Below are 23,198 nucleotides of genomic sequence, written 5' to 3'. Positions count from 1 at the left end.
AGAGTGGTCTTGCCCTGAAGTGGGTGACCCTTCTACTTACAGCATCTCCTCTACAAAGAGCCCTTGAAGCCTCCCCTCACTGCAGGCTGCCAGGCCTCTCTGCTGACTTTTTCAGTATCAGCAGAAGCAGGAAGTATCAAGAGGCTCCATTGGGTTTGCTTTTAGAATTTTCATAGATATGCCTCTTATCTTCTGACCTAAATTGCATAGCAAACCAGCAGAGGGTGCATCCATTGTGTATGCAAGAGGGCATTCCTCTGATTTGACTGGAAGCCATTCCTGCTCTGACTTTGCCAATGAAGTCTGGTTACACACAGGGTATATGACTGGTCATTGGATGGAACAGGTCGGTCATGGTGTAGGTTCTCAAAGCCCTTGGAGTAACTGCAGCTTGACCCCCAGCCTCATTGGGAATCATTTCCAGATGCCTGTAGTTGGTGCCTTCTCAAGGACATATGTTCACATTCAAATCTCTGGGACTGGCCAATATGAACTTATCTGGGTGAAGGGTCACTATGGATGTGATTAAGCTGATGATTTTGAGATGAGCTCATGCTAGAATCCATAGGAGGGCTCTAAATGCAGGAAGCGTCTTTATAAGATCACATAGGGGAAGGATGTTTATTAGTTCTCTAAAAAACCACAAATGACAGAATGAGCTCTCTGGCGCGCGCGCGCACACACAGAGACAGAGAGGGAGAGAGACAGAGTTACTGGAGGGGCTTACAGGATGTAGCTGTCTCCAAAAGAAAGGCTAATAATCAAGTATCTGCTTTATGAGACTGTCTTAACAGTCCCAATATGGTGTTAAAATCCCAGGGAGGTCCTAGAGATCTCCAAGTCTATATTGGTGTTCCTAAGAAATATGTCCTAACAGCAGCAAAGGAACGGCTCTGCATGACTGATGAACTTGCCAAAACCTTCCTCCTCCCAGGTCTTATTTATGTGGTTGGCCACCAGAAGGTATGGTCTGGATACTGGGTGGGTCTTCTGTCCTCAAACGATTCAGATTTAGGGTAGGCCTCCTACCTCCAATGATCCAAGAAAAATCCCTCCCAAGTGTGCCCAGATGTTTGGGGTCTAGTTAATTCCAGATGTAATAGACGACCACAATTAGCCGCCTTACCATATGGCAGTAGAGGCAGAGACCAGAGTGATGTCACAAGCCATGGAACTAAGGCATGCACCAGAAGCCAGAAAAGGCAAGGAAGGACACTCCCCAGAGCTCTCAGAGGAAGCATGGACACCTTGGTTCTGGCTTTGGGCCTCCAAAGTGGTAAAAGGATTTCCTGGATTGTTGTGTGTGTTGTGTGTAGCAATACATGTGTGTGTGTGTGTGTGTGTGTGTGTGTGTGTGTATGTGTGTGTGTATGTGTGTGTGTGTGTGTGTATGTGGTATGCACATACATGGAAACCAGAGGTTGGTGCTCCATGTTTTCCTCTGGTGCTTCCCATCTTTTTTTTTTTTTTTTTTTTTTTTGAGCCAAGTCTTCCCACTGAACCTAGAGCTCACTGACTGTGAGGCTGGCTGGCCAAGGAATCCCAGTAATCCTGCCTTTGTTTCTAAAGTCCTGGGATGGAAGGACACATCTAGCTTTTACACCGGCACTCTGGCTGGAACTCAGGTCCTTGGCCTTGCATGGCTATCACCCCATTGATCCATTTACTGAGCCATCTCCCCAGCTGCCCATTCTGTCTTTTAAATAACCTGTTTTGTGACATGGTGTGGCAGGCCTGGGAAGCAGTCTTACCACACATATCACACAGCCCCTGTGTGACAGCCCAGAGAGCTCCTCCTTCACGTGGCTATTCTCTTCAGAGGGCACTTCTTTATATGGATGCCATTTTTAGTCTCCGTGTTAAGATGGAGAAGAGACCCTCTGACTCCACAAATAGTGGTGGAAGGTGGAGATAGCTGTGAACCAGAAAAAGGGAAAGGGCACATGTTAACTATGTGTCATGTCACATGGGGCATGTCACTAATGTGCCAGCGGTCCCGAAACACCTATTCGAGGCAGCTCTCACTCACCTCATCTCCTGGGCCTCCAAGAAGCATCCTTTGCATCTAGGTGAGCGCCACCTGGCTGAGAGCTGCTCACCACAGACTGAGCAGCTACACCAAAGGTGCCACATGCAGACGTGCTGGGATAACACGGCAGGATTAGATAACACAGTTTTGCCAACAGGAAGAGTCCTCAGACAATCTTCCAGAAACATATTTCTATGCCCAGGTCTCTGGTGGACGGCCTTGCAAGCCTTAACTGTTCCAGGGTCCGGTTTATCTTGATGCACTCAGACTTGGGTTTTTCATGGAACACAACCAGGTCCTCTGTCACTAATATGTCAGCAGTTCTGAAATACCTAGGAGGGGCAGCTGTCACCCAACATCCAAACTGTCACTGTGGCCGCTCTATAAGTTTCCAGTCTGCCGTGTACCTGGAAGAACTTTGTCATTTGCAGAAAGGCCAGCAGCTGCCATCTCGGGCCACTTGGGCAACTTGAACTTCTACCCTTTAAATGCAGCTTTGTGTATAGGCCAGAACTTGTCATCAGGCAGTTTTTCTTTATTTTCTGACACAGGGTCTCTCATTGAACCCAGAGCTTACTGCTTTGACTAGACTGGCTGGCTAGCAAGGTTTTGCTGCCCCTGTCTCTTCCCCAGAGATGAAATCACAGGCGTACTCCAATATGTCTGGACTTTAACCTAAGTGCTGAGAAATCCAAACTCAGATCCTCAGGCTTTCGTGGCAAGCACTTCACCAGTCAATCCAGTCATCCAGCCATCCTTCTAGCCTCTGAATGGGCTCTCAAAGGGACCTTTGACTACCTGAAAAGATGTATGTAAAAGCCACAGCCTGGAAACCCCACTGTTCGAGAGAAAAACCGAAACACACTTCATGTACAAATTGCTCTGAGTTATGAATGTTCTGTCTGCATGTACACCTGCAGGCCAGAAGAGGGCATCAGATGTTGTGAGCCACCAGTAGGTGCTGGGAATTGAACTTATGATCTCTGTAACAGCAGCCAGTGCTCTTAACCACTAATTCAACTCACCAGTCCCACCAAACAAGTTTAGTTGAAGTAATTATCAAGGGAAGATATAAAATTGTAAGGCAATGTGCATGTCCTTGGTTTTGTTAATTGACTTATTTGATATAGAGTCTTGATATATTTCCTAGATTTGGGATTCTCCTGACTCAGCTCTCCAAGTAAATGAAGATATATGAAATTATTTATATGTATACTTAGTTATAGTTCTAGGTACACTAAAGAGCTGGAAGGATATAGGTTTCTAAGACACTGAGTTTGCTACCAGGCACACCAGCTGATTGTTAACACTTAGAGCCACTCCATCAGTTGTCTGAATTTATGAGGAAATCAAGGTTTTAAGAGTTGAGCAATACTCTCAAATTAATCCACATAGTGGGTAGCCAGCTTGGGCCCCGAGCCGTCTCTCTGCAGTCAGAGAAAGTTGGGATATCACAGAAACAGAACATGGGCAGCTCTAAGCAGTTAGTTCTAGGACGCCTTTAAAAAGGGTTTCTTTAAACATTTTTATTAGGCTATTTCATGTGTACGACAGTCTCCTACATGTATGTATGTATACCACTTACATGCCTGGTGTCCTGGAGGTCAGAATAAGGCACTGGGTCTCCTAGAACAGGAGTAAAAGTGGGTACCAGGAACCAAAGCCAGGTCCTCTACGAGAGCAGCCAATGAAGTCCCGATGTTTCTTTCCAAATAAAGAGTTTTTAAAGCCGGGCAGTGGTGGTGCACACCTTTAATCCCAGCACTTGGAAGGCAAAGGCAGGCAGATTTCTGAGTTCGAGGCCAGCCTGGTCTACAGAGTGAGTTCCAGGACAGCCAGGGCTAGTCAGAGAAACCCTGTCTCGAAAAACCAAAAACCAAAAACCAAAAAAAAAAAAAAAAAAAAAAAAAAAAAAAAAAAAAAAAAAAAAGAGTTTGTAAAATAAAAATCCAGAGAAATTGACAAATCAACCCTGGGACTAGACACTCTGCTAGGAATGTAATATTTATCTTCCTCATCCCTCTAGTTATACATGCTTAATAGAAATAAGCCTGAAAGAACTCTTGCTCCAGTCATCCTGGGATTGCCATTAGTTTGTTATGTGACCTATGTCCCAGATAAAGAATCTGCCAATATGCCATCTGAGAGTCACAACCGTGCAGAATGAGGCTCAGCGGTGGCTATCTGCAGAAAATCCCTCTTGCTTCCCGTAGGAGGATTTTGTGGGTCATTTTTATTAGCTAGTCTTCTCTCACCTGTGGCTGATCCTGGCTTCTTGGGATCTTAAAAAACAAATTTAGACAAAACAAAACAAAACAACAAAATCTGGAATAGAGAATGAGGCCAGCCTTCCCCTGCAGCGCTGTTCTATTTATAGCCTGCTTATTGCCCCGTAGCAGCTGCCACCAGGAGGCCAGGAAGTTTCCCTGAGGGCTTGTCCAGCTATCTGAGTCACGTGGGCTGGGGTTCTTCTCCCTTGGACTTTGGCACAGTCAAGTGCAGGTGTGTCTTCAGCGCGTAGGCTGTGAGGCTGCTGCCTTGAGAGAGCAAGGATTCCCACAAGGAGGGAAGGGAAGCTTTGAGGTCTCATTTGCCACAATGACGGACAGAAGTCCTTTTGAGACAGACATGCTGACCCTGACTCGTTACGTTATGGAAAAGGGGCGACAGGCCAAAGGGACCGGAGAACTCACCCAACTGCTCAACTCGATGCTGACTGCCATTAAAGCCATCTCTTCCGCTGTGCGCAAGGCGGGCCTGGCCAACCTGTAAGTCCTGGAGAGCATGCGCAGGCAACCCAAGTTGGAAGCCACAGACCGGTGCTAGCGATAGAGGCTGGGTCCAAAGCTAATTTGCTTTTTGTGCCTTAAGGATTCTGCATTTAAATTCTTTATGTATGCTTTGATAAAGCAGCCTTTGGCATGTTTTGCCAGGAAAGGGGAACACTGCTTAGCAACAAACTGGCAGAGAAAAGTGTGACTACCGGTTACTATGGGTTAGAATGGTAATACTATAGCTTGTGGCCTCAAAACCTATATAGAATTCTCATTACTTGTATTTGCACAGATGTGATTCTTAATTTAAAATGTGTTTTGATGCCTTCCTCCCCACCTCACCTTCCGTACAGGTGTTCAGTTGTCATGACCTCTGTCAGTAGTGTGGGGTAGAAATCACCAGAACATGGATTAAGGGGGCTTTGCTGTTATGGAAAGAACCTGGTTCAGTTTTCTTCATCTTCACGTGGTGCTCAGGAATCTGGACAAGTTGGCCTGGGGCAGGCACAACAGAGAACCTTTGCTTGGTTCTCTTTTGCAGAACAGGGCCAGCATTCATGCTGGAGTTGCTGGTGGCCACAGCCAGGAGTCCGGTTTTAAGGCATGATGAAAAGAAATCACCTCCTTTGGACTTCCATTTTGATTCCAGTGAAGGGCCTCTCTGAAGTTGAAGGAACATACATGGGGGAGGGAGAGGCTGAGTGGCAGGGCAGGGACCCCCAAAAAAAGCCAACAAAGTCCACCTATTTAAAATGTTTATTCTCAACCATGTGGTGCCTTTATTCCCAAACTGTGACAGCATTAATTTCATAATTGCAGTCATAAAAGCACCATGGAGCTTACTATGTAAATGTTTAGGAACAGGTAGCAGGACCCAAGTAAAAGATGATTGGCTCTTTGCCTTGCCTGTGCTTTCCCTTAACTGTGTGATTACCTCATTTGGCAAGAACGGCTTGCAGCCTTTAAGAACAGGCTTCCAGAATGTGAGGTGCCTGCATGTGTGATGATCATCCCTGTGTGAGTAATATTAGATAGCATCTTTGCTGCTCCTGTGTCCCACCAGCTCAGCTATAACTAGGATGGTTTCCTGTGACCACTCAGGACTTTCACCCATACTTTTACCCCTCCTCTGTGCAGGCCTCTCTGCTCCACAGCCTCTCTCTTGGCAGGGCTCCTTGTGTATCTGTCACAATTTGCTTCTCAGCGGTCCAGCATCTGACCAAGGGCCGTTAGGGACTAGATAGTTAAGTGCTTTATTTAACTTGGGTTTTCTTACCTTGTGGCAGTGGAATATGGTTTATTTCTCACTAAGACCTCCATGTTTGTGAATCTGAGGGGTACTAATGGTTTTAATTTAATACAAAGGGCTGTTATAAGGGTTAATAAGTCATTGTGACTGTGGTTCTGTCAGTTCCAGGCCCTGTGATAAATACTCAAGACATGCTCCACTCTTAGCTACTATGGTTCTGAGACCATTTGAGAAGACATTTAAAGGCTGGCCTATATGGTGATGGATCACTAGGTGGCAGGCTCAGCCCTGGAAGTGGTGCCAGACAGGGTTCTAGGTCCCTGGAAAATCCTATCCTCCTCACACAGAGAGCAGCCAAGGCTGGTGAAACAGGGACTGCAGGTGTCCTGGCCTTGTCCCGTGCAGCTGTGTCCAGCCTTTTGGCATCGTGACAGGATGTCATAGTTTACAAATGTGTTGGGCAGCATTCATACACATGGCCAGTAGATGGCAGGCTAGACGAATTTGCTCAGCTCTTCATTCCCCAGCAGCAGCTGCTTAGGAATGAGGCTGTGATCCTGACGGCAGAGCAATTCACTTTAATTGTTCTCATTGTCTGCTTACGGGCTGCTGTCTTGAACCAAGGGGTAGCAGCCTTTGAGGTCATGCTGTTTGACACGAGGTTGTTTCCCAAGACTCACCATACCATACATCAAGTTCTGGATGGGAGTAAAGTGGGAGGGGAGGCTGTCAGTCAGGGAGGAGAGGGGATGTTTTTTATGGAGGTTAGCATCCATAAACGGCTCTCAACTAGAGCCACCTGTTCGAATCACCTGAGGATTTCTTCAACAAATAAATGGAATTAAAATAGAGAGAAGATGGAAAATGGCTTTTTATTTATTCTTTTTGGCCACCTCTTCTCTATAGTTCAGCAAACGTTTATTGTGCATGGACTATAGGAATACAGGTTGCAAGACCTGACCCTTGTCAAGTAGATGATGCAAGTAGATGACGATGAAAGAAATCTTGCACCATCATGAGGACATCGCAGGGTAGGTAGGAGGCAGCACACTCCTCCTACCTACTGAGCACTGAGCACTGGCTGCTGTTACAGAGATCATAAGTTCAATTCCCAGCACCTACTGGTGGCTCACAACATCTGATGCCCTCTTCTGGCCTGCAGGTGTACATGCAGACAGAACATTCATAACTCAGAGCAATTTGTACATGAAGTGTGTTTCTGTTTTTCTCTTGAACAGTGGGGTTTCCAGGCTGTGGCTTTTACATACATCCTTTCAGGTAGTCAAAGGTCCCTTTGAGAGCCCATTCAGAGGCTAGAAGGATGGCTGGATGACTGGATTGACTGGTGAAGTGCTTGCCACGAAAGCCTGAGGACATTTCAGAATGGCAGAAGCAGAGATGAGGAGAGGAACAGATACCTGGGAGTTGGAAGAAGCAGGGTGTTTATGCTAGTGGAGTTGAAGCAACTCAGGCAGGATTTGACAGTCTTACTGCTGTGGTGAGAGGTAGACATTCTGAGGCTGATCTAACAGGATGGTGTGGTATGCCATCATGCCTGACACCCACATAAGGACCCGGCTCTGAGTGTGGGTTAGTTAGCTTCCCCATTGCTGTGATAAACACCATGACCAAAAGTAACTTGGAGGAGGAAAGGGTTTATTCCATCTTACAGCATGCAGTCCGTCGTGGGGGAGATCAGAGCAGGGACTCAGGGCAGGGACCCAGAGGCAGGAACTGAAGCAGAAGCTACAGAGAATGCTGTTGACTGGCTTGCTCTTCATGGCTCAGCCTGATAGAAGCCAGCACCACCTGCCCAGGGGTGAAAGCATCCACTGTTGGCTGGGCCCTCCCACACCAGTCATTAATAAAGAAAATAGAGGTTTCCACAGGCCAATCTTATGAGGCAATTCCTCAACTGAGGTTTCTTCTTCCCAGGCAACTCTAATTCGCTTCAAACTGACAGAATTAAAGCAGCCAGAGTGAGATGAGACCGAGGTTATTGGGGATGTCCTGAAGGCTTGAGGTGTGAGAAGGAAGGAGATCACTGTATATTATGGCTTTAAAACACCAGCCTCTGTAGAGAAGTTTGAAGTTGACACTTGATGTTCCAGTGTAGAAAAGCTCTGACCATTCACTCTTTGGCATCCTTAGTTATCATGATATGCCTACTTTTAGGGGCTCTCCCATTTCCTCTAGCCACCAGTGCCAAGCAGGAGTCTGCATTTTAGTGAGGGGGCTGAATCTGGCCAACTTCCTTGGAAGACCAAGTAGATATGACAATGTCCCCAAGGTGTAAAGGAAGTACCATTGAGTATCACTGCTTTGAGTCATAGCACACTCCCTATGTATTTATAATTTGGAGATGGAAGAGGCGCAGGAGAGAAGGGTAAGTGTACTGTTGGTTTGGGCTCTGCGTGTTCTTTGCTGGGGCTAAGGGTCCTTTTGGGACTTAATCTACCCTGTCTTCTTAGGTATGGGATTGCGGGGAGCGTGAATGTGACAGGAGATGAGGTGAAGAAATTGGACGTGCTATCCAATTCCCTGGTCATCAACATGCTCCAGTCTTCCTACAGCACCTGCGTGCTTGTCTCAGAAGAGAATAAAGAGGCGGTGATCACAGCCACGGAGAGGAGGGTGAGTCAAGGGCTGGCTGCAGTGTCTCCTGTCAGCAGTAGATGGCGCTCCTGGGCTGAGAGAACGGGTTAGTTTGCTCTGGGTTTGTCTTCTATTTTGGGACATTAGTTTTCTGGAAACAAAGAGTTTCTCGGTTCTTTAGTTGGGAATCCTTTGTGGCCTCATGACCTTAGGGGTATATGTCACCCAGTGCATCACTCAACAGGCCTTGGCGTCATTTGAATGAACGTGGACTTGAAGAGTCCAGGGATAAGAAGGATTTATTTGGGGAAGTCTTTTGAACAAGAACTGTACAATGCAGTCTCTGATTCAGCACCCCATGATTTCTTATCTATGGCCTTCTCTTCCCATGTCCTGAAGAGAGCTGCAATTCCTTGGAGGGTGTGGCTCTTCCCAAATAGGTTAGCCTGGCAAATAGACTAATCCAGGGAACACTTCATAATAATCCTGTGCCCTTGGCAGAGTTTGCACATGGAGAGGGCTTACATTCAGCAGATTCACAGCGACTTATTTTTTTAAAGATTTTTATTTATTTTTGTATATGTGTACACTGTAGCTGTACAGATGGTTGTGAGCCTTCATTGCTCGCTCTGGTCGGCCGTGCTCGCTCAGTCTCTGTTTGCTCCAGCCCCAAGATTTATTTATTATTATAAATAAGTACACTGTAGCTGATTTCAGACACACCAGAAGAGGGCGTCAGATCTCACTATGGATGGTTGTGAGCCACCATGTGGTTGCTGGGATTTGAACTCAGGACCTTCAGAAAGAGCAGTCAGTGCTCTTACCCGCTGAGCCATCTCGCCAGCCCCTCATAGCTTCTTATTAAAGACTGAAGTTTGCCTGTGGTCAAAAGTTCAGTCAACATTCAGCCACAATACTGTTCTGGTTAGTTTTTGTCAACTTGACCCAAACTAGAGTCACCTGGGAAGAGAGGGTCACAATTGAGGAACCACCTCCATCAGATTGGCCTGGGGACAGGTCTGTGGCAGTTTCTTAACTTATGATTGATGTGAGAGGGCCCAGCCCACCATGGGCTGTGCTATCTCTAGGAGGATGGTCCTGACTTGTACAGAAAAGCCGGCTGAGCAAGCCATGAGGTTTGCCGGCCAGTAAGCAGCACCCCTCCACATCTCTGCTTCAGTGTCTGCCTTGGGTTCCTACCTGGGATTTCCTCAGTAATGACTTTGTGTGACCTTGGAGGTGGAAATTGAAATAAACTCTTTCCCCACAAAGCTGATTTTGACCAGAGTGTTTTATCACAGCAAGAGAGAAGCAAAAGATAAGCACTGTGTTGTGTGCCGAGCGACTGGTCCCTTGTCACATTCATTGAGTATTGGGGACAGGGCTATTTCTTTGTAATTGGGAGAAAGACTGAAAAGATAGAGTAAAGCCAAGTTTATTAAGCCCTTTACACCTGTCTGACTTTTGTTATCTTCATCTTTAAACTTGAAGTAGAGTGGCTCTCACCCATCTCCATCTTCAATTTTCATTGACTACATATGCTTGAATATATTCTAACCACTTTCTATGCCAGGAGACTCAAATATCTGCTTGTCTCGCATTCTTCTGCCTAATTCTCTGTTTGCCCACTTTCCTTAATCTCAGTCAGGTCTGTCATCAGATGTTAGCTCTGCCTGCTTTCCGCACACTCACCGGCTTAGCTCATCTCTACAGCATTTGCCTGCGGATTGTGTCTTTGCGTTTGAACATCAGTTCCACTACCGGAGCCAAACAGCAAGGGGTTGCTAGTGTATTTTTCAGCATACACCGGACACATAACAGATACCTGTTGAGCTATGTCCACAAGCAATGGCTGTTGACATTGCAGAAATGGAAGGCCCATGGGGTCTAAATCTCTTGTTGGGACAGACATCCGTCACATGCAGCTCTAACACAGAACAATTGGGCCCATAAGTAGGTGTGTTGACTGGGTGCTTTTCTCTCTGTGAACTAGGGGAAATATGTGGTATGCTTTGACCCACTGGATGGATCTTCAAACATTGACTGCCTGGCCTCCATTGGAACTATATTTGCTATCTACAGAAAGGTAAGTGGACAGGCTGGCATCTTCCCATTTAGTACCTAGTCTGGAGGCCTGTCTTTTCTTCCACTCACTAGACAAAGCACTATAGGCAACTCCAGAAACACCTCTCGCTTCTCCCTATCTTGCAATCTTCACTGGGAATCTCCATCTACCTTCTTCCCAGCATTCCCCTGGGAGAGCAAAATGGCAGGGCTCCCATTGGGACCTTGTTCTGATTGTCTGGATGGAACTGAATATCCTTCATTCAAAATGCTAAGGGGCAGAACTATTGGGACTTCTGATTTTGAAATTTTTCCAAATACATGAGTTGTCTTGGGGATGAACACAAAACTCGATTGTGTTTCTCGTAGACCTTGTATCTGCCACCTGCATGTAACTTTATACAATATATGTTTTAGAGTACTCTTACCCTGCAACCCTGGGTCAGGTATAGCATTTGCCATCTATGAGCTCATATTGGTACTTAAAAAGTTTCAGATATTAGAGGATTTTATTTATTTATTTTAAGCAGTGCCTTCCCAGGTAGTTCTGGCTGGCCTTGAATTTACAGTATTCTTGCCTTATGGCCCTGGATGCTGGAGTTACAGGCATGTGCCACCATGAGTAATAGTAGGGATAGTAATAGGAGGGATACCCCATTTTCACTAGGCTCTAAGCACACACATCCTCTACTTCTGAGTGAGACTCAATGCTTACTGTTAGTTTTCTGTTGCTGCTGTGTACTTTAAGCCTCTTGGAGATTTAAAACACCTGTTGATTATCTGTTCACTAAATCAGAGAAGGTTTGGAATACCTAATTGATTATCTGTATGCCTAATCAGAGGAGGATTGCCAGCTGTATCTACTTAGGGTTCATAAACCAGCCAATCTGATCTCATCAGTAGCTAGAAGCTGAGGGGGACTGGGAAGAATTTGCTTCCAGGTGAGCTTAGGATAACGTGAGCTTTGGTTGATGGTGGAGTTCAGTTCCATTTTGTAGTACATTGGAAGTCTTTCCCTCTTTGGTAGGAGTCCTTTTCAGCTTCTGGAAGCTGCCTGTATTTGGTCTGTGACTTCTTCAGTTTCAAAGTTCACAAAGGTCCCATGGCTTTCTCTCAGAATCTCTAAGATAGCCCCTCCTTGCCATTGCTTCACTCTCCTTGATTTGCCTTTGAAAGCCAAGTAAGTTCAAGCTTTCATTTTATTAGACTGGACTAATATTATCAGGACAACTTGGAAGGAAAGGGGTCATCTCATCTTACAGCTTATCACTGAGGGAAGATAAGGTTACTACCTTACTCAAGGCAGGACCCTGGAGATAGAAAATAAAGTATAGATCATAGGGTAATACTGCTTACTGGCTCACCCACCTGGCTTGCTCTGCTATATTCCTTATGTAACCCAAGCTTGCCTGCCCAGGGATAATGTCATACCCAGTGAGCTGGGTCCTCCTCCGTCAATTAACAGTCAAGAAGACATCCCCACATGCCAATTTGATGGAGGCACTTCTTCAACTGAAGTTCTTTCTTCCCAGATGTGTTGAGTTGATAACCACCACATCTGGGCTAAGTCTTTGCCTCAGTCCCAGGGTGTGCATACAGACTGATGCTGCAACTCTTTGATTGAGGAGCAGTAGAAGGACAGAGAAGGAGAATTAACTCAGTGTAGCTCACTGAGTCAGTAATGGCAGGATGACAACTTAAATGGGTTTCCCAACTCTATCCTTGCAGCCTTTAACATGTGAAGACCAACTGTGTTAGAAACAAAGGAGTTATTATTCACAGCATATAGCCATCATGCTTGAATTTAGAGAGACTCAGACACAAGGATTTTTCCTTAAATTTTAAAATAAAGCACAGGTTCTGATGGCCAGTCCAAATAACCATGGGTCTCCTTAGATTATATTTCGAAAGAAAAGGTAGACATCAAACACACTAATGAGGGTGTGCTAGGCATCAAAGAAGACATGCTTGATTATACCATCAGGTATCTGGAACACCAAATTATAAAGTCAGAATGTTGGGCTGGGGTTGGGGCTACAGTCAGTAGGCAAAAGTGTATGAGTCACAAACATGAAGACCTGACTGTAACCCCATGGACCCACATAAAAATGTGAGGTATGGTGGAATATACTTGAAATCCTAGTGCTTGTGCAGTGGAGACAGGAAGGTGCTTAGGGTTTGCTGGCCAATCACTATAGCCTAATTGGTGAGCTCCAAGCCAATGAGAGGTGTTGTCTCAAAGGAGGTTGACAGGGTTCATGAGGATAAACCTCGGGTGTCCTCTGGCCTTCACACACAGACACACACACACACATACACACACACACACACACACACACACACACACACACACACATGTGGGGGAAATGCTGAGGAAGAAATACTTAATAGCTTCTAAGTTTCTATTAACCAAAACATTTTCAGCTCTGCATGATGTTGTTCAAGCTTTTCAACTATTGAAGCTCCAAACTCTTCATTTGTAATGTGGAGATAATAGTGTTATCTCCCTTGTAGGGCTGCTGAGTAGAGATCACTGTAGTGAGTTAGGGATATGGCTTGTGGGAATTACAAGGGAGGGGGTGACTTGATCATCTCATAGTGCTCTTGAAAGTATTCAAGAGCAGATATTCCCACAGAGACACAAGAGCAGCAGCCTTGGTTCTGGCTTTCAGTCTGAGCTGTTCATGAGCCAGTAACTCCCTTCCTCTGGATGTGCTCTCTGCAGCTCAGAATTGTTCCTGAGTCATCCCATTTTGTCCACTGTGCAGCATCCCATAACCACTGAAATAAATACCTTTTTTCTTTTTATTCTTTAATCCTTTTCTATAGTCCAGTCTTCATCCCCCTCCTGATCTGCCCCATCCTCGACCTCTCCCCATCTCATACCTCCTCCACACCCCACCCTGTCTCCAAGAGGATGACCCCACCCTTCCACCCTACGCCACTAGACCTCCCCACTCCCTGGGCCTCAAGTATCTCGAGGGTTAGGTGCATCTTCTCACAATGAGGCCAGACCAGGCAGTCCTCTGCTGTATATTTGTCAAGGGCCTCAAATCAGCTGCTGTATGGTGCCTGGTTGGTGGCTCAGTGTCTGAAAGATCTCGGGGATCCAGGTTAGTTGAGACTGCTAGTCTTCCCATGGGGCCACCCTCCTCCTCAGCTTCTTCTAGCTTCTCTCCAATTTAACCACAGAGGTCCCCAGCTTCTGTCCATTGGTTGGGTGCTAGTATCTGCATCTGACTTTCAGCCGCTTGTTGAGCCTCTTGGAGGGCAGCCATGCTAGGCTCCTGTCTGCAAGCACACAATGGCATCAGTAACAGTGTCAGGCCCTGGGGCCTCCTCTTGAGATGGATCCCAATTTGGACCGGTCACTGGACCTCCTTTTTCTCATGCTCTTCTCCATTTTTGTTCCTGCAGTTCCTTTAGACAGGAACAATACTGGATCAGAGTTTTTAATTGTAGAATGGCAACCCCATCTCTCCCTCCACTGGAGGTGGACTCTACAAGTTCCCCCTCCCCACTGTAGAGCACTTCATCCAAGGTCCCCTCCCTTTGAGTCCTGAGAGTGTCTCACCTCCCACATCTCTGGTACATTCTAGAGGCCCCCCCCCACTTCCTATCTCCTAAGGTTACATATTTCCATTCTTTCTGCTGGCCCTCAGGGCTTCAGTCCTGTCTCCCCTCCAATACCTGATTATGTTCCCCCCCTTACCTACCCTGTTCCCTCTCCCCTCCATCCCATCCTTCGTGATTGCTTTCTCCTCCCTTCCACTTCTGCTTGTTAACCTTCTTGAGCTCTGTGGATTGTATCCTGGGTATTCTGTACTTTTTTATTTTTTTGGCTAATATGCACTTATTAGTGAGTACATACCATCCATGTCCAAGTATATGTTTTAAACATGAGGTGGCTATGTTATCATTTCACCATGGTGACCAAACTCCTGATAGAATACTTCCCAGGGAGGAAGAAGGCTTTGCCTTGGCTGTAGGTTTCAGAGGATTCCATCTGTGGTTGCTTGGCACCATGCACTTGGACAGACATCATCATGGTGGGAGTGCATGCTGGATGTCTTAGTCAGGGTTTCTATTCCTGCACAAAGAAGCAAGTTGGGGAGGAAAGGATTTATTCAGCTTAATTCCACATTGCTGTTGATCACCAGAGGAAGTCAGGACTGGAACTCAAGCAGGTCAGGAAGCAGGAGCTGATGCAGAGGCCATGGAGAGATGTTCCTGGCTGGCTTGCTTCCCCTGGCTTGCTCAGCCTGCTCTCTTATAGAACACAAGACTTCCAGCCCAGGGATGGCACCACCCACAAGGGGCCCTACCCCCTTGATCACTAATTGAGAAAATGCCCCACAGCTGGATCTCATGGAGGCATTTCCCCAATTGAAGCTCCCTTCTCTGTGATAACTCCAGCTTGTGTCAAGTTGGCACACAAAACCAGTCAGTACACTGGAGAAGATTCTTCATGTGATGGAGGACAGGAACCAGAGAGAGATATAAAGAGTGAAAAGAGAGGGCCATCAAAGTCATAATCCTGTTGGCCTCCTTCCTCTGTGCCCCTCTTCTGATGTCTCTGATGAAAGGTAGACTGCAAACACATTAATGAAGATGTTCTGTCCAACACTGCAAAGTTTCCCGAATGTCCCCACACAATTCTGTGAGCTGAGCACCAAGCCTCTATTTACACATGAGCCTTTGGAGCTAAGGCCACTTCATACACAGTTTCTAACAGCAGCCAAATAGGTGGAGATGAAAGAGTTAATCTCAACTTTCCTTTCGAGGACAAGGGTTGACGATGCTTACCGGCTGAGATATGTGAAAAGCAATTGCAACAGGCAAAAATGGGCAAGGGTTACAGGCTTTTTGAAAAATTTCTCGCTCTGTTCAGGAGCTCTGGGGAGCAGCTCCCTGTGAAGGAAGGACTCTCTAGGCACAACGCACTGTGCATTTCCTCTTGTCTTCCACAGACCACAGAGGATGAGCCTTCTGAGAAGGATGCTTTGCAGCCTGGCCGCAACATCGTGGCTGCAGGTTACGCACTGTATGGTAGTGCAACCCTGGTGGCTCTTTCCACAGGGCAAGGAGTGGATCTCTTCATGCTGGACCCGGTAGGCACTGAATACAGCGTTGTTTGTTCTTTTTTGTTTTTCTTGTTGTTCTTGTTTTTTGCTTTGTTTGTTCTTGAGGGCTCCATGGGCTCCTGTGTTTGGATTCTTGTTCCATAGAAAAATGTCCCAGTCATTCTGAGTACTTGTCTATAGAGTTAGAGAACTCTATCATGAACAATATGAAAGACCTCATGCAACATTTTGTATAAGTAAGTTATTTTAACAGAAACACAAAACCATAAAATTGTTCATATCTACTGGGTCCTGGATGTATAAATCATGTTAAATATATCTCTTCGGATGTTTATCCTTTCTTTTGGGTGAGGACCTTCAGCCTCCTTTCGTGTAGCTTCTGGAGCAGAGTTTCTTTTGCACAAATACGTTCCCCCTGTTTACAGAGCATCGAGAGGTAACAGTCCCAGACCCATGTCCAGATGAGACTGCAGATCCTTAGAGCAGCCCCGTTTCTAAGCCCCTGTGAGATGATGGGTTCTGTATTCTAGCCACCCCACGTCAGCCTACTTCTGTGGTGACTGAGCCCTTGAAGTATGGCCAGTATAAATGAAAGAAGGGGATTTTATATTACTTAACATATTAATTAAAGTAGGGCCCACATGACTAGTGGTTTCCCTTGAGGACAGCAAGAGCCTGGAGAATTTTATGCCACTGTGCAGGAATTCCACAATACGGAGAGTGAGTAGAAAATGGTTCCTTTCGGTACTGTGTTATTCTCTACGTTCTTCATGATGACAGAGTGTCCTGCAGTAGGAAAGGAAGAGGCATGGTCTCTGGACAGATGAGAACTGTGACGGCATAGTCCTGACCAAAGGAAGAAAACCTTGGGTAAAGGCAGCCTTTTTAAAAGGAATGCTAAGCTTTTTTGCATATACATGAACACACACACACAAACATACACACACACACACACACACACACACACACAAATAAAAATGTTGAACTAAACATCAGGCTATCACAAAATAAAGATGCTCACAGTGACTGATTGATATCAAGAGCCAAAGACAACCAGGAGCACAGTAAAAAGAAGTTGGACTTCTTTGTAAGGGGGTGGGGGGAGAGTTGTGAAAGGGATCTGCGTGGGTTTGTTACAGCACCTGGAGATTCTTAGGGGGATTTGAGGAGGAATAGGTCAGTTCTGGATGAGATGCTGTCTAGATGTGGGTGAAATCAGGACTGGGTATCTTCATCTAGTGTCTTGCAGGCAGGAAGATTAAGGAACTCAGAAAAACCCTGTCTTGAAAAAATATTTATTTATTTAATGTATGAGTACAATTATAGCTGTCTTCAGACACCCCAGAAGAGGGCATTAGATCTCATTACAGATGGTTGTGAGCTACTATGTGGTTGCCGGGATTTGAACTCAGGACCTTTGGAAGAACAGTCAGTGCTCTTAACTGCTGAGCTATCTCTCCAGCCAATAAATCTTTTTTTTAAAAAAGAAATGACATTGAAAACATGGAGGAAAAGGGAAAAGATCATAGCCTATTTCCTTTGATTTGTTTTATTCTTTATTCTATTACGGCTTGAGCCTCTGTGAAGATGGCATATTATTTTATTCTTCCTGTCACTTATGAAGACACCACATGGCAGGTTCCAGATGACTGTAGGGAAGGCCCAGGTTCTCCTAGCAGGCTGCTGTCTTCTAACATCTTCTGACTGTTGTGTAATGTGCTACTGGCTTCTATTTCCTGGCATGGGTCATCTTCCTGAAGTCCCTTTTCTCCTCAGGCTCTTGGAGAATTTGTGCTAGTGGAAAAAGATATCCGGATTAAGAAGAGAGGGAAAATCTTTAGCCTCAACGAGGGCTATGCCAAGTATTTTGATGCTGCTACTGCTGAATATGTACAGAGAAAGAAATTCCCTGAGGTGAGTCTGAAGACAGTCTGGGCCAGCAGCAGGGAGCAGGTTATCTCTGTGGTATGCTATGTGTGTGACTTCTTCATCTCTTTAAATGGGTTGATGCCAGTGTTTACAACTCGTGTCTGCATGAGTCTGATGGGCTCTGCCCTTCTTCATAAATGATCAGTCTTCTTTGTACCTAAAAGTTATATATTAAAATGAATACTGCCCAATTTAATCCCTCTAGGAATTTGTCAGGACCCACATTTTCAGAATTCATAACTTTAGCCAGAAGGAACCATTCTCAGGTCATGTTTGCTAAGCTGTAATCTCTAGATATTGGGTACCCAGTTACCCTGCTTTAAGATGGACTATGATCATATCTGACAGTTCAGTTTACAGGCTATCATCATGATCTTGCTGTTAATCTTGGGTAATCCTATGCTGCCATTATTGATGCTGGGGTTTCAAGTCAGGTCCTTGGATATATTCTGCAAAAACAGTGAAAGACTGAGCTGCCCCCTGCCCCCATACCATCTCACAGTATAGAGGAGAACAGAGAGAAAAATGTCTACTTGCTCAACAACACAATCTTTCTTTGTCTTTCTCTCTTTCGGTATGTGTATGTTTATAGAGGGGTGTGTGTGTGTGTGTGTGTGTGTGTGTGTGTGTGTGTGTGTGACAAAAGATACCTTGGACACAGTTCCTTGGGTGCTGTCTGTTTTTCACCAGTCTGGAGCTTGCCAAGGAGGCTAGGCTAGCTGTCTAGTAATCCCAAGGAATCTACCAATCTTTACCTCCCTAGCACTAGAATTAGAAGCATACCCCACTTTTAATGTGGGTTTTAGGGACTGAACTTCTGGATACAAGCACTTACCTAATTTAGCTATCTTCCCTGCCTGACATGGTCTTTGAATAACTCTTAAAAATAGTTATTTTATTATATGTTTATGGGTGTTTTGTCTACACGTGGTCTGTGTACCACTTGCATGATTGGTGCCAATGGAGGACAACAAAGGGCATTGGATCCCCTGGATTTGGAGTTGCAGACGGTGTGTGCTGCCATCTGGGGTCCTCTGGAAGAGCACCCAGTGCTTTTAATCATTGAGCCATCTCTCTAGGCCCAGGAATGCAGAGGCCTTTGACCTCTAACCCCGGCATTGGTGCAGAATAGCTGCTAAGCCTGGTGGTTCTGATCTCTCCCTCTTTTGCCCTTCAGGATGGCAGTGAACCTTATGGGGCCAGGTACGTGGGTTCCATGGTGGCTGATGTGCATCGCACCCTGGTGTACGGAGGAATCTTCATGTACCCAGCCAACAAGAAGAGTCCTAATGGCAAGGTAACTGTCTGCATCCACTGGCTGCCCTGATAGTCAGAGAGCTGCGGGGATTCTTCTGCTCCTGGCATGCTATGTGGCTACTGAGCTGCTCCTGGGCATGTGTCCTGCAGATCACAGAGGAAGAGAAATAAGGTCTGATCCTTTCAGTGAGTTTTGAAGCTCTCAAAGCTTGGGGGAAGAAAAGGCTGATATGACTATGACTGGCAAGTCTTTCAGGGCCCCTCCTCTGGTTTCAGGCCCATTTGCTATAGTCACGTGCTCATTCTGTCTCTCTCTCTCTCTCTCTCTCTCTCTCTCTCTCTCTTTCTCTGTAGTCATATGCTCATCTCTCTATAGTCACGTGTTCATTTCTCTGTAGTCACGTGTTCATCTCTCGCTTTCTCTCTCTCTCTCTCTCTCTCTCTCTCTCTCTCTCTCTCTCTCTCACACTTTTGTAGGCTGTGTCTGATTTTTATCAGCACTGGCTGACCTGGGACCATTGACCCCAGGGAATCAATCCATTTCCCAGAGAAAAATATTTTGTAAGCCTGGTCTTTGCACCTGTTTTGGAGGGTTTGCATGTGTCCCCCTTCCATGTTTCTAGAAAAGTAGCTTCCAGAAGAGCCAGTAACAATATTGGCTTTATGATACAATATTGAAAAGAGCCACTATTAAGTGGGAGCCTTATGATCCAAATTCTTCTATCATGGCAGCAACTGCCAACAGAAATGTATCTGTATTTTGACCAGCCATAGAAATGGTAGGTAGCTCCTCATGCCAACAGAAGCCGCACATTGTCCTCTAAGCTGACTTTTGAGATTTCCATTGTTGGAGTGCCAGATTCAAAGCGAAGATAAATTTATCACAGTCTGTGAGTCTGAATGAAGACTGTCTCACAAACAGGTTTATGCATCAGGCACCTCTCTTTGTGTTTATCTCACATTTACCAACCTGCTGACCTCATGACCACAGAGAAGTCTGCACAAGAGGGCCATGGGCAGGGGGCAGGGAGGGAGCACAGCAGAGGATCAAGTGAGATTGTGTAGAAGATGTAAAGCTCTTGAATAAACTCACACTTGCCACCTGCCTAATTCCGGCAGGTAGAACACAGACACGTTTACTAGAATGACTGTAAATGAGCCCAAAAATGTCCACTATAGTTACATAAATGTGTTCTGAAGACACAAGCAATTCCATGTAGAGATGTGTTCACTGCATCGTGACTCTTATCCAGATGGAAGATACCCTCGATTCTTGATCTCTGTTTTAGTTCTCTGTGACCACATCATTATGTGCATGAGCATGTGCATGACTATGTGCATGTTCGTGTGGTGTATATGTACACGTGTGCACTCTTACATCCTTGTTTTCTATGCTTGACCCATATGGCTGTGATAGATCTTAAATGCCCCCTCACCAGAAAAGGAGACCATATGACCCAAAGCACCAGAAATTTTTTCCGACGAAGGCTACTTGTGTACAACCTAGGTATCTGAGGTCCTCACCCTTAAAATCGCATTATGTGCTAAAGTTGAGCTTTTAAAATAGATCTGAATCAACAAACTAGTTATAGTCTGACTTACAGTCCAACATTCAAATCCTCCCTGTCCTTAAGACCCCAAGACAAAGAAAGGGAGGAAGAAAAGAGCGAAGCCTAAAAGCACCTAAGAAAGACAAAGATCTGCCTTGTTGAGCTGTCAAGGCAGAGTGACTGCCAGTGTTGCTCCTGTGGATGATCAGGGACAAAATTAGCTCCCAAGTGTGCGCATGCGTGTTAGGTCTTCTGTCAGGCGTCTGCTATTTCGAGGGTCTCTGCTGAAGGCATCCCAAGTGTTTGGCTAACGTGCTCATCACTTCCCGTAGGGTCTGAACCTGCTGTGTCTTCAATGTCTCTGGCTCTTCAGCCTTGACTTAAGACATTTTGTTTGTATCCTTGAGATAGCAGCAGCAACACCAACATCAAAAATTAATTAATTAATTAATTAATAATTAATGCCAGAAAACAAACAAAATGAAAAACCGAGATGTTACCAGACAGTTACGTACCTGGTCAACGGTGCCTCTCGAGAGGTTACTAGCCCACAGCACCCAGAGGTGGGTAGCAGCCCACGCCCTAGGCTCCTGTGGGCCCAGGAAAACACTCAGACCCAGGATTCACACAGACAGCTCAGCAGCTCACACTGCTCTCAGTATTTAGGGCCATGTCTTGAAGATGAGGTGTCTGACCACTTGAAAAATGTATATGCCTGTCCTCTTTCCTTGTTCTGCAGCTCCGGCTCCTGTATGAATGCAATCCCGTGGCCTATATCATAGAGCAGGCAGGAGGCATGGCAACCACAGGCACCCAGCCGATACTGGACGTGAAGCCTGAGAGTATTCACCAGCGAGTCCCCCTCATTCTGGGGTCCCCGGAGGATGTCCAAGAATACCTCAGCTGTGTGCAGAGAAACCAGGCAGGCAGGTAGTGAGCCTGAACTCATGAGCCCACTTCCCTTTGTTTTTGTCAAATGAATGATCAATGGAGATGGGAGGAAAGGTAAACAAGCCAAGAGCAATAGGTGACTTTCAGAACAGTGTCCTGCTGCTAAGGGTAGAGTTAGAAGCCAGAGGTAAAGATATGGTCCGAGGGCCGAAATAAAAATGTGAACGTAAAAAGAATTTTTTTCATGGGTCTTCTGTCATGAACAACAACCTAAGTGGGCAATATACGCCAAGGACTCCCACTCCTCAAACTCAGAGCTAGCAGCTACCCATCCTCCCCACCCCCCGCACCCCCCAGGGAAAAGGCACAGGATCAGTCAAGGAGTATATGAAGTTCTTCCTCTGCCCACAAACATAAACTATGCAGATACATATGCACATGATGGTTCCGTTGGGCAGATTTTGAGTTAGGAATCTCACGCTATCAAATGCTGAGTCTCTCACTAAGCCCCTTTCAGTCTGAGTTGGATGGCAAGCAACCACATAGAAAATGAGGTTACCTTTCTGCATACCTAAACTGAATGCTTACCGCTTTCAACTTTTGCATGTTCATTTTTGGGGAAATATGAGACCCTAGAGTAGCAGTTCTCAACCCTTCCTAATGCTGTGGCCATTTAACAGAGTTCCTTTTGTGGTGGTGGCCCCCAACGGTAGTTACTTTGTTGCTACTTCATAACTAATTTTGCTGGTGTTATGAATTGTAATGTAAAATCTGATATGCAGGATATCAGATTTTATACAGAGAGGATACAGATTTGATACAGAGAGGATGTAACTCTCTGTGAAAGGGTCATTTGACTTCCAAGGGGGTCGTGACCCACGGGTTGAGAACCACTGCTCTAGAGTTTAACAAAAAAAAAAAAAAAACTAGTCAAACTAGTCAAATGGCTTCACCCTTGATCAATTTGTGTCAAGAGTAAACAAGTATATACCTCTAAAACTTCAATTTGTTTGAAAGATAGTTGCTATGTATGTGCATAAACTTGGGATTGAACAATTCAATTTGTAAAGTATTTGCAAGTACACAACAGCACACTAATACACACATTAAATTTTTTGGGCTTTGCAATTTACTATTTTCAGACCATGAAATGGGAAATCCTGGGAAAACACAACTGGGGTAAAATTCTGACTCAAGAACTGAGAGATCCATGCCCCCTTTTTCTTAGAATATCAGTACTTGCTTCTGTCTTCAGGATAAATTACATATTTGACCACAAAAAAGTCACTCATTAGTCATTTAGACAAAAACAGGGAGAAAAAAGCCAACTTCATTTTGTTTCATTTTTAAGGATACAATCTTGTATATCTTTTTGAAAATGAAAACTCGGCACTTTTTTTTCCTAAAGTAGCAGTAGAGTTTAATAAGTAAACGTCACAGATTCATCCCACAATGTGGACCTTCAGTGACTCAGCTCCCATGCCCCACAGAGCACAGGCTGGTCTAACACCCTCCTCTGTACATGCCATCTCCCGTCTACTCCTTTCCTTTTACTATCCAGCAGCTCATGGAGCAGGATCCCAAGCATTTGAAGAAATTCCACAGTTGTTTTTCCTGTCTTTGGCCATCTTTACGTAGCCAGTCTTCACCCCAGTTTGAAGAAAAAGCATGTTCACCATCAAACAGAAAGAATACACAGCCTTCACACACCCATCTCCCTTACACCGAACCAGAGACCACACTTAACATACAGATCCAGAAAGGCAGAGTGTCAAC

General features: G+C 45.4%; 1 protein-coding gene across 1 annotated transcript; it reads left to right on the top strand.

Moving 5' to 3' along the window:
* Positions 1–4,471: 4,471 nt before the first annotated feature.
* On the top strand, positions 4,472–21,658 carry LOC116081758 (fructose-1,6-bisphosphatase isozyme 2). Its single transcript, XM_031358420.1, has 7 exons — positions 4,472–4,797; positions 8,524–8,686; positions 10,641–10,733; positions 15,682–15,822; positions 17,572–17,709; positions 18,902–19,021; positions 21,271–21,658. Exons 1-7 carry the CDS (start codon positions 4,628–4,630, stop codon positions 21,463–21,465), a joined length of 1,020 nt encoding a protein of 339 aa, XP_031214280.1. The 5' UTR covers positions 4,472–4,627; the 3' UTR covers positions 21,466–21,658.
* Positions 21,659–23,198: the final 1,540 nt, after the last annotated feature.

This window comes from Mastomys coucha, unplaced genomic scaffold, assembly GCF_008632895.1.
Source record: "Mastomys coucha isolate ucsf_1 unplaced genomic scaffold, UCSF_Mcou_1 pScaffold7, whole genome shotgun sequence".
Lineage (NCBI taxonomy): Eukaryota > Metazoa > Chordata > Mammalia > Rodentia > Muridae > Mastomys > Mastomys coucha.
The sequence above is the reverse complement of the archived record's forward strand: the minus strand, read 5'-3'. Positions and strand labels throughout refer to the sequence as shown.